The sequence below is a fragment of the Echinops telfairi genome, unplaced genomic scaffold, assembly GCF_000313985.2.
Source record: "Echinops telfairi isolate 266 unplaced genomic scaffold, ASM31398v2 ScPeMD7_7457;HRSCAF=8495, whole genome shotgun sequence".
NCBI classification, from domain to species: domain Eukaryota; kingdom Metazoa; phylum Chordata; class Mammalia; order Afrosoricida; family Tenrecidae; genus Echinops; species Echinops telfairi.
In genome coordinates, this window is record NW_022111357.1 from 2,879,233 (window position 1) to 2,890,954 (window position 11,722).

Genomic DNA, 11,722 nt, shown 5'->3' on the forward strand with positions numbered 1-11,722 from the left:
AATAAAATATCAGTTCAACTGTCCTGAACAGCATTTCATTTTATTATGTAAAACATAGGAAACCTTGATTGAGAAAAAGGGAGTTATCACACACTGGATCATTTTCTTAGGAAAGCATACAAGATGAAGGATGCTTTTGTTCTAACCATGGTGAGCATCTGTATTCTTGGCAGTCCATGGCAGTTTCAGGGAGACCTTTCCCACTCATCCCCCGAGTCTTGCTCCTAGATTTCAGAAAGATTTTGGGTTGAAGAAATAGAAAAAAATCCTCCAAGTTTCATGAAAACCAAGCTCAGACATGGCTCCTCTTTGACTCTGTGGAGTACGTGAAGCGCGGGAGAGATCAGTTCCTGAAGGCAAACCATGAGTTCACTTGTTTTTTTTGGCTTGGGGCTCCAGTGTAGAGCTGAGCACCCAGCCCCCCTTCCTCCACTCACAGATGTCTGCATAGTTGCATGTGCGACACTTCCAAGCCTCTTCCACATCAACCCCTTGAGGCTCTCGGTGGCCCATCCAGTAAGCCATATAGTGCTGTGCCTGACCTCTCACCTCTTTCTCGTCAAAAGCAACAATCTCTGTACCCAGCACAGTGGCAGTCTCTTGATAGATATATTCAATCTTCAGCATATCAATGACTGGAAGGTCAGACAGTGTCAATGACAAAAAGACCAGCTCCATCAGGTCGCCTAAGGACTTCACAGAGAAGCAGCCCTGCTGGGCATGCCTCAGCACGGTGGGACCCAGTGGCTTTTCTGGACTCAGTTTGGTGTGGTGGGTTAGAATAGCAGGGGTCACCTTCCCTTGCACCATGGCATCAAAGATATATTTGTAGAGGCTCACTTGAAAACAATCTTTCTTTTTTTGGGCTTCCAGAGGGAGCATAGGACGCCTGCGGGTCTTGAGTTCCACCACTTCCAGTTCTCCCTTGACTGTATAGTGCAGCTCATCGATCACACCCACGAGCAGCACACCCTCCACTTCCCCAAACACTGGAAACTCTCTGACGCGTCCCTCTGACTGCAGGGTGGGGATCAAAGACAGGACGTTCAGAAACTTTATCGCCCAAGCATCTTCTTTAGTGGTGATGGGGATAGTCACAAGATCATGAACTTCCAGTTCCCTAGCTAGGTGGATACTGGCACCAGCATCCAAAATAGCTGCTTGCTCAGGTGCCAAGATGCCAGGAAGCTCCTTCCCATATACCATTTGCTGTTCACACCAGTTCTGAGTAGATAAGTCAGTGACGTACAAGTATTTAAATTGGAATCGTTCCATGGGTGATGTGACAGCCAATCCTCTTTTCCACTTCTGTAAAGTTACAGGCTTGTCATCCTTTCCTGAGAGCTCAGAAGGACCCGGCTTGCAGGGTGAAGCATCTGATGCTTGACTATCTTCCAGGTCCAAGAACTCTGAGTCACTCATGTCTGAGAATCCTGAGGCCTCTGCAGACCCCTTTTCCTCCTCCCCAGTCTCAGCCATGCCGCTTCTGACTTGGGCAAATAAGGCCGTACATACCAGGCTGAAAAAACAAACATATTACACACAAAAAACATCCGTCAAAATCATTTTCAAATACCAAGGAGGTAGAAAGACTCAGGGAGAGTTCTTTATGAGGCTCCTATTTATTTATGACCAATTAGGGATGCCACAGAGTTGGAACACTCTGAAGATGTACTTTATACTAAGATGTTTTGTGTCATCCTTCAGGGTCAGTAGGTGGTACAGTTTGCACTTGACTGCTAATCTAAGGTTGGCAGTTTGAGCCCATTCAGGGGATCCATGAAAGAAAGGCCTGTCAATCTCCTTCCATATAGATTCTATCTAAAAAATAAATCCCTGTGCAGGAGCTCTACTCAGTAACATATGGGTTTCCATGAATCTGTATCGACTCAATGGTAATGGGTTTGTGGCAGTTACATAATCTCCTGTCAATCAGGTCATAAGCCAATGAGGCCTCTGTGTGGACATGGCCTTCTCCTGAGGATTCTGGGGAATTCATGTCTTCCTCCCTGGAGGCAGGACACATTCTCTCTCTGCATTCCCTTTCCTGCTGTTGAGACACTCAGAGAGCTGAAGGCGACACATGGAGACCTGTGCCAGCATTGAGATGCTTCTACTGCCACTGGATCCACAAGACTTTCTACTCACTGGCCTGTGATCTTCCTGCATTCGGCATCGCTGATGTGCTGCATGAGTCTAAAGAAGAATTTATGGACTAGTATCGGACAAATGGGCTAATATCAGACTTATGGACTTGATCTGGACTGGGCTGGGATGTTTTCTCAATATACAATTGCTCTTTTATATAAAACTCTTTCTTATCCACATTTGAGTGTCTATGAATTTGTTTCTCTAGTCAACCCAGACTAACACAGGGTTGGTCTTGGTTTTTGGCATTATCCATATACGTGTGCCCAGTTGGTGAAATTTTTTAAGTGGAAAGATAGTTTTATTTCAGAATCTGCCACTAATACTATGTGACTTTAAGCAAATTACCTCAGTCTCAATTTCTTCAGATTTGAGAAAAGGTGGTTTGCTTTTTCTCCTTCAAATTATTGTTTCATTATTTTTAAGTGAACAGACATCTTTGTAAATGCTGGAGCAATATTTGAATTTGCCATTTTACTTGTATCATCCTTCAATAGAGGGTCCTTGACCAGCAACAAAAGAAACCTCAATTGTATAGATGGTGCCTCTGCAATGATTCTTAAAATCCAGTTCTTAAAACCAGCATGTGGCAAAAGTCAATGACTAATTAGACAGATAAATCTACTCATACATTAGGTGGTAACATGAAGTAATGAGAGGATGCTCAAAGCAACCTGTGGATAGCAATGACCTTTTACACATAATTATACAAATTCCACAGAGAAAAGGTTCTTGGTGGGGTGTAACTCACCCTTACTGGCTTTAAGTAATAGTTAATACATATTGTGTAGCTATTGTCTGGTAAACATTAAACCAAGTGCTTCATATCCATTATCTCACTACCCTCCTGTAGGAGGGTTTTTTTTGGGGGTGAGGGGGCTGTTACTTTTATAAGAAATACTTTTGACTAAGAACACCCCTATACACACTATTGAGGTTAACCACTGCTAACATTATGCTATATTTTCTCCACGTGTTTATGTATCTTTGTGGTTTACTTAACTACTTAAAAGTCAATTACAGACATCAGAATACGTCAAATCTAAATACTCAGCATATATTTTCAAATAAGGCCATTCTCCTACATAATCATAATATTAGTGTCACATCTAACAAATATAATAATATTTCTCTAACACCCCTGTCCATATTCAAATGTCATCAACTGTCCTAAGAATGTTTATGGTAGATGTTTTTTTTTTAAACAAGGAAACAGACCACATTATGAATTACCTATGCTGTCAGAAAGTAGAGTATTTCCCAGAAAACCATTCTTAAGCCCAAATAGCATAAAATGAAGATGCAATTACCATTAATATGTATGGGGAAATTTTTTGAGCATTCCTAGACCCCCGAAGTAACCAATCAAATTATACCAAATAACACAGAAACCCCAAATAATGTTAACATATAGTAAAAGCAAGAAGGATGTGATAAATACGCAGCCTATTTAAAATGGACCTCATGTATGTACAGGCCCCTGTCAAAGTCACTTTCACTGCTGGGATGCGGGTGGCCACTTTTAACAGAGTCTGCCAAACAGATGGGGAACACTAGTTTTAACCCCATTTTTCATCAAAGGAAAAATTACCTTCAGATTTCTTTCAGTTAGTGAAAGCAGGTACTATAAATCTTTCAAAAAAGTGAAGTGGCATAAAGTGGACTTTCAAAAAGTAGAGGATGCCCATAAAATGTTTGCATTGCCTCTCAAACATTTTCAAGCTCAAGAAACTAGGCAAATGATACAGGCTTCTTTCTAACCTCATTGGTCTAGCTTTGGATACAGGGAAAGCAAAACAAGTCTGATCAGGTCACTAGTTGACTTTATGTGCCAGGAAAATTAAAAACTTGAGACTGAATTTAAAACTTACCCAGGTAACTATGAACCAAGTGTCTCTTTGCTACTCTAGAAAGCAAAGTTGAGTACATTGACTTGCATTGTAAAAGCTTAAGAAATGATGCACTAACAAGTGAACTGAGATTGATTATGGTTATACTTCACTGATTTTTATGAGTCTCAATGTCACTAATGGAATAGAAAATGTATACAGAAGAGTTAGTTACTTGCAATAAATAAAAATAAAAGAATGCTAGAACTTTTGCTTATATTCTATAGTTATTGGCGTACAGGACACGTCAAGAGCAATAAAACACAAAGCACATTTGCAGTGTCTTAAAATATAAGTGTGCTTTAAATTTCAACGAGTTTCAAATTGAGTGATTTTATTTGCATTTGGAAGTCTCTGAAAGTTAGAATCTTTGTTGCTCCCAGAAACTTACGGGGCAATTACTATGTATATTTTATTCTTGTCTAGGGCAAAAGGGGAAATACAGTAAATCCAAATCAATTTTCCCTTGAAAATATTTTATGACAAATATCGAGACTGAGGTTGTGCACTATAGTGGCCACCAGTCACATGTGATTATATCAATTGAAAGTAAATAAAAATTTTAATTTATTTCCTCAGTCACACTAGCCCCATTTGAAATGCTTAGTAGCCACATATGGCTAGGAGGCACATACTGGACTGCACAGATTTAAAACATACAGCAAGTGCAGACTTTCTACAACATTGAAAACAGGATAGCTCTAAACAGGTAAGTGAAATGTGTCACGGCGAAGACACAAAAGGAGCCATTCTCTGGGTAATTATTCACCTAAAAGAAGCAAACCATATCCTAGGATGGACAACTTAGATGTAAATGTGTAACCTGGTCTTTCCTCTGCAGAAAAAAAAAAAACCAAACACAGGAGAGTAGAGAGCATGTTGCAAGGCATGGTGTCCCAAGCCAGCTGTAGTCCACATCCCTTTGATATATGTGATGATTTCACATGGTACCATGACCAACACATGTTTAAAATACTTGTATCATTTCAAGGTAGATCTAAATGTTTCTGATCAGTATTCATCAAATGCATAATTTCAAACTTTTTTTTTTTTAAAGAACAAATTTTCTGTTTCTTAGGATAAGTTTGAGTTTTAAATAGATATCAAGTATGAGAAGAACAATACAGATTAGAGTCTTAAAAAACTAAACTTACTGCTGTGGAGTTGATTCACCGAGAGAATTAGCTCTTTGGGTTTCCAAGGCTGGAAATCTTTATTGGAACAATGTAGCTAGTGGGCTTTTTGACTGGCAACTGAACCCACGGTGCCACTCTGGGCTTGTTTAGAAAACACAAGCAGGAGTCATTTGGGTGGCCATAGACTTGGATTCTGAGCAGGATCCTGACTCGGATAGTGATATTTAGTATGTTTCTTGCCCTTTGAGTAATCGTGGGCCAGTTTTTCGTTTCCCTCGTGTATTTATCTATAAAATGAGGTACTCTTTCCTACTCAGTAAGCTTCAAAAGATAACATAAGATATATATTCGCATTTAGTGCATGTGGCTCTCTCCCCCTTCCCAAAGAAGAAGGAAGACGGTGCATCTAAACCCTCTGATAAATAAGATTAAAGTTTAAAAGAAAAGAAATTCCTTCTCACCTGGGAGCTTCCTCTTTAAAACAACCAAACCACCGATCTCACAGGGGAAGGCGGAAAACTGAGCTTACCAAGCAGGGCTTGCTCTGGGAGGGCGGGGCTTGGGCCTCTCCAGAACCACGCCCTCCACGGCCGGTCTCCGCCTCTGCTTCCTCGCTGGCCTGCGGGCGGCCCCTCCAGGTCCCAGGTAACGCGCGCCTGTCTCCTGCGGCAAATACGCCTCGGCTATGACGATTCCCTCATATCTTGGATACAGTTCACTGATCCATGTCCTCCTCTCTGAAAAGTAAGAGAGTCAGAAATCAATCAATCACTCCTCCCCGCGGAGTCCTCCCAGCCCCGGCCTCAGGCCAGCAGACGCAGGTGGTTCTGTTTGCTGGGCTCCAGGGGCCTGCGGACTGCCTCTCCCCGCACCCTGGACACCGCGGAGGCGGTGGCGCCCGGACGTGGGGACCCCGAGTGTCCCCTGGGGAGGGACCTGTCCGCCAAGGCCAACCGCGGTCCTTCAGTTCACGGCGCGATCCCTACTGGAGCGAGGACCGAGTCAACCCGGGGGCCTTTGCATTCGCTCTACCCGGGGGCGACTTACTTCCGGGAAGGACGCTGAAGGGAGGCGGCGAGCGGGCGGGCGGAAAGACCCCTGGCCTCCGAAATGCACCCCCCGCTGAACCCCCACATTACTCGGCAGCCTTCTCTCCGCCGAACCCTGGACTCCACCCCGTGATGCTCAGGCCTCGGGTCTGCTCCCGGACTCTCCTACCAAGCTTGAGGACGCGGGGAAGGAAGCGCTGCTACCTGCAGCTTTGGGCCGGGGATACCCAGCCGCAGTCCCCTGACCCCCCTCTTCCCAGGGGCCTCCGCGCCGCCGCTCGGTTCTCGCGAGTCCTCTGCGGGCTGACTAACCCCAAACGAAATCCACTGCCATCAAGTGGATTCCTACACGTAGTGCATATACCGGGTTTTGGAGGTTGTAAATCTTTACCAGAGCAGACAGCCTCACCTCCAGCGACTAGCTAGCTGCTGGATTTGAACCGTGAACCTTGCAGTTAGTAGCCCAACTTCTAAGACAGCACAACCAGGCCTCCATATTAGTATCCGCAGACCTTCGGTTTCACATATTTTATTAAGCACCCATTTGCAGAAGGCTATGGATGACAATGACCATCCAAAATCCGTTTCCAGAGTCCTCGTGTGGATTAAACTTCTCTGTTGGATCCCTTCTGACCATTAGCTACGGATGAGAACAGGCTTGCCCTCAAGCAGAGAACATTGGAAAGTGGATGACCTTCACCCCCAACCCACCTGGCACTCACCCACAGGGAGCACAGGTGACGTAAGTGGTTGTGCTGAACTGCTAACCACCAGACACTTCTTGTGAGAAAGATGAGACTTTCTACTCCTGTAAAGAGTTACCATCTCAGAAACCCACAGGGGCAGTTCTACCTTGTCCTATAGGGTCGCTGTGAGTCAGAATGTACTCGATGGCAGTGACCCCTCTCCAGCCAGCCCAGTGAAGGGCAGTCTCCCTTAGGTGTTTCTTGTCTGTATTTTGGGAGCCACTGCCAAGTGACTTTCAAGCCAAGTGGTCTTAATAAGAAATTTAACCTTTATCTTCAATTTATGAAAAACCATTAAGGGATTTTAAGAAACAATGTGGTTTGATTAGATAGGTATTTTAAAATGATCACTCTAGCAGCAATGAGGATAGAAAGCTGAGTAGAAATTAGATATAAAAAATCAGTTGGGATTGTACTTAAACAATTAGGAAGTATTATGGCAAGGGAAAGGTGATTTTTAAATAGACGAGTATAAAAGATTTGGTGACTGATTGGACGAGATGATGGGGGGGAAAAGGAAAGAAATGAGTTTCAGCTGATGAGTTTCATCTGGAATTGATGTTCTAGAGCTCAGAGCAAGTCTAGGCTAGAGATGTAGATGTAATAAAATATCAATGGAAGCAATCAGAGAAAATGTATACCTTGAGAACACTATGCCTAAAGACACAGCCCTGAGGAAGGGCATTTGTGTGATCAACAGAGGGAGATGTACCTGTGAGGAAGCAGAGTAAACGAACAGGCACTGAGCTCAGGCAGTCAACAAGCAGACTCTGGAACATAACTTATGAAGATCTCCTGGGGCAGTAGATGTAAGAAGGAAAGCCCTTAATAATGTCAAAGAGTAGTTATGTTCAGATATGAAGGGAAGATCTTTGGGAAGCGAGGCTAGTGAATTTTGAGAAGTAGCTGAAAAAGAGAAAAAGCCAAAAATTGTGACCCTGGGAACAGGACACATGATTAAAGAAGGAGATTCTCCATCTTCAGCTGTAAAATGAAGTGTTTTGATTAGGTGAATTCTTAGACCTTTTCCAATTATAAAATTCTGATCCCATGAACTGGCATTGAAATTGGAATTGGGACCTCCAACAGTAACCTCACCTTCAGACCTGCCGTCCTGTCTCAACACCATTCCATCCATATGGTTCCCATGGAAACTGAACTCCGCCTATAATTGATTTGTTTAGGGATGGGCACCTGACCCATCTGGGACACTAAGATACCTTCGTATCATTTAAAGCTTGGAAGTAAGAAAGAGTAGACAGATTCTATCTGGATGGTGCTAAATAATATTATGTAAACTCTGGAGCAGATGGAGCTGTGATGTACAATGAGACATGGGGGGGGGAGGGAGTCAGAATGAAATAGGAGTAGAGGAGCAAAGTAGGAAAAACATCCTATATTTCATCAAAGTGCTTCAGGCCTTGGTGCTAGCCCACTGTTGGCATGTACTACAGCCCCTGGATTTGATGATACTTCAGCACCCCTCTAACTAATGTCCCCCTTTGAGACAAAAACTAGCCCTGTCTTTTGTTATTTGCAACCTAACGTCTTATACAATGCTATCTTGAGCAGCTATGGGGATGGAAATTAGGGGAATTCCATTTACATTTTACAGAAACATTAAAACTTAAATAAACCTTTATAAGATTGGAAACGAGTACAAAAACCACTGGCCTTTGTGATGAGTGACAACATAAGTGTTAATTAGTGAATGCCTATTCATTAATTAATATCTATTAATTAGAAAGTCATGTCATTCCTGTCTTCCTTCACATGCTTACTATAGCTAGCTAAAACAACCATCTATCACAGGCTATATACGGTCAATCAATCTCTGTGATCGACTTTGCCATCCTAAGTATCCTACTGCAATGGTCAGTTCCCATTAAAGGAGTTGCAGCTAAGGTTATATTCACTAAGACAGGTGAAACGGCCTCTTTAGAGACTCTCATCAGGTAGTTTCAGCCTCAGAAGCCAGGGACTGGAGAAGTTGGTGGGGAGGCGTCTCCTCCAGCTGAGACTTTGGTAGACCTGGCTGCTATTCGCAAAGATATGCAGATTCCCCCACCCCGACCCCCCACTCTGCTGCAAGGATGGGGAGTGCTGCTGCTCTGACTGTGCCTCATTGACGGCTGACAGAACTGTTGCTCCAGAGGCCCCTACACACAGCTCCCTGTCTTACTGGTGGGAAAAAAAGTGATCCAGCCTCTATGGTCAATTAAAAAATATCCATAATATAAATATACATATCCTCTTAACAAAGAAATCCCAGTTCTAGGAATTTATTCTGTATATATAGCTAAAGGTATAACGGAGGAAAATAAAAATTATTCATTGTAATATTGTATAGACAAAAAATTGATGGCCTAAGAGTCCACCTATAGTGAACTGAAAAAATATTTATATGCCATGGACACTATGCTGCTGCAAATAAGAATTATAATGTACTTTACAGGTGGATGTCGTGACCTCCATGATGTAATAACATATGCAGACATATTTCTTAAGAGGGTGCCATACCATCTTAAAAAAATAAAACTATATATTTGTATTCTCTTGGTACTACACAGTTCTGCTGGCATAGTAGGTTATGTACTGGGCTGCTAACCAAAGGTTGGCAGTTCAAACCCACCAGCTACTCCGAGGGAGAGACATGTTTTCTGCTCCCATGAAGGTTTACACAGAGGCAGTTGTAGAGTGTCTTACAGAGTTGCTATGATTTGGAATTGAGTTTTGTAGGGTTGAGGGTATAAACAAATAATCTTTTTAAAGGTCCACACACAAAAAGAGATGGAAAAAGTGGTTGACTAAAAAAGAAAAGGAAAAGTGGTTTTCTTTGGGCAGTTTGGTCAAATAGGGATAGAGAAAGAAGGCTTTCCACTGAATATAGCCTTCTGTACATTTTGACTTTCATATCATGTGCAGGTTTTTTCCATTAAAAAGTTTTTCTTCTTTTTTTTTTAAAGCTTTTTAAATAAAAAAAGAGGTATGGTGATATTTTAAATATTGGTTTGCAAATGTTGGTTTATCAATCAGTGAATGCCCATGAAGAAATATTTGTTAATGGACAATGGATTTTTCATAATGTTGAACTTATTTAATGTGAAAGATCATCCTTTATTCTTAATTATGTTGTATGCTGTTAGTAGATAGTAGCTATTATTGTAGTTTATATTTACACAGTGGTCAAATTAAAAGTGGACATTATATAAAACCTTAAAATTTCTGTATGAATCCTGAGTCTTAAAATTTAAAAGCCTAGATTTAGCTTTTGTTCATATATTGAATAATCTGTTTTTATACATTATTTGGAAAGGGAGTTCCTCCTGTGGATTTCATGGTGCCGACTAAGTGATGAATTATAGCTGAAGGCTTTTCCACATTCTTTACATTCATAGGGTTTTTCTCCAGTGTGATGTCTCTGATGTTTCTTAAAGGATGAATCATGCCTATAGGCTTTCCCACATCGATTGCATTCATATGGTTTCACTCCTGTATGAACAGTTTTATGGTTGCTAAGGTGTATCCTTTGCCTAAAGGATTTCCCACATTCCTTACATTTATAGGGTTTCTCCCCAGTATGGATTCTTTGGTGATGTGTGAGATATGCTCTATGGCTAAAGGTTTTACAACATGTAGTACATGCATAGGGCTTCTCTCCAGTATGAATTCTTAGATGTTCACTGAGGTGTCGAATCTGTCGAAAGGTTTTCCCACATTCATTGCATGTAAAGGGTTTTTCTCCAGAATGAGTTCTCAAATGTTGGATCAAGCTAACGTTCTGGCTGAAAGCTTTCTGACATTTATCACATGCGTATGGCTTCTCCCCAGTATGAGTTCTATGATGCTGATTAAGAGATGAGCGATGTCTGAAGGCTTTGCCACACTCCACACACTCATAGGGTTTCTCACCCGTATGGATTCTCTGGTGTGTATTAAGGGATGCACTTTGGCTAAAAGCCCGTCCACATTCCTTACATCTGAAAGGTTTCTCACCAGTATGAATTCTCATGTGTTCTGTAAGGTGAATGGGTTGCTTGAAGATTTTTTCGCATATGTTACATGGAAAGGTTTTTGTTTTCATATAGTCTGTTGGGTGATTAATCAAATCTAAATTATATTTTCTCCTCTTAGGTGTGTCACATTTATAGTGTTTCTCATCCACAACAACATTTGAACTCACTATATTTTCCACAAATTTGTTAGTTTTTTGGCTGCTATTCTTGTTAATCAAAATATCTTTTCTGAGTTCTCTCCCGTAGGTTTCTTGGTGTCTTTTAATCTCATCATTAGAATTGGAGGCTTTTCTCAATGTGGAATACATGATATCATCCCTCATGAGCCTTTCCATTATAATGCCACGATGGAGCGGTTCCTCTGGAATGTGAGCCTTTGTGGTTGAATCATTGATGTCTGTTTCACAATTCAATTCTGAAAGAAATGAAAAAAGGTAAATAGCATACTCATTGCTTTGAAAAAGCAATTACTGTGATGGGTATGGAACTGGAATAACAAAAAACACCACTACATAAAGTCCTATGTCACAGTGGAGCACAACCTGGCCTACCAACCCTTGAGGATGATATTCCGGCTCAGGGCAGCCAATCCACAGAGCGGACCATATGGCTGGCCCCACTATGAGACATGACATCCTTCACTGACCCATAGCCTTACAGGGGACAACACTGGAGACACAGTGTGGGAATTGCGCCCCATATGATCCCACCACACCAAAGCAAAACACTAAGGGCTTG

At 41.9% G+C, this 11,722-nt stretch overlaps 1 protein-coding gene across 4 annotated transcripts in view; it reads right to left on the minus strand.

Annotated features, from left to right (window-relative positions):
* Positions 1-13: 13 nt before the first annotated feature.
* The window catches only part of EXO5 (exonuclease 5), a 27,974-nt gene continuing 16,265 nt past the window's right edge, over positions 14-11,722 (minus strand). For 2 of the 4 annotated variants that reach the window (XM_013005245.2, XM_045298728.1), the window contains exon 6: positions 9,631-11,399. In XM_013005245.2, coding sequence (XP_012860699.1) covers positions 10,273-11,399 — 1,127 coding nt within the window. In that variant the 3' untranslated portion in view covers positions 9,631-10,272. Of the gene's footprint in view, positions 1,520-5,702; positions 5,911-6,220; positions 6,464-9,630; positions 11,400-11,722 lie in introns of those variants that run through there. The other 2 variants (XM_013005244.2, XM_045298729.1) reach the window with 2 other exon arrangements.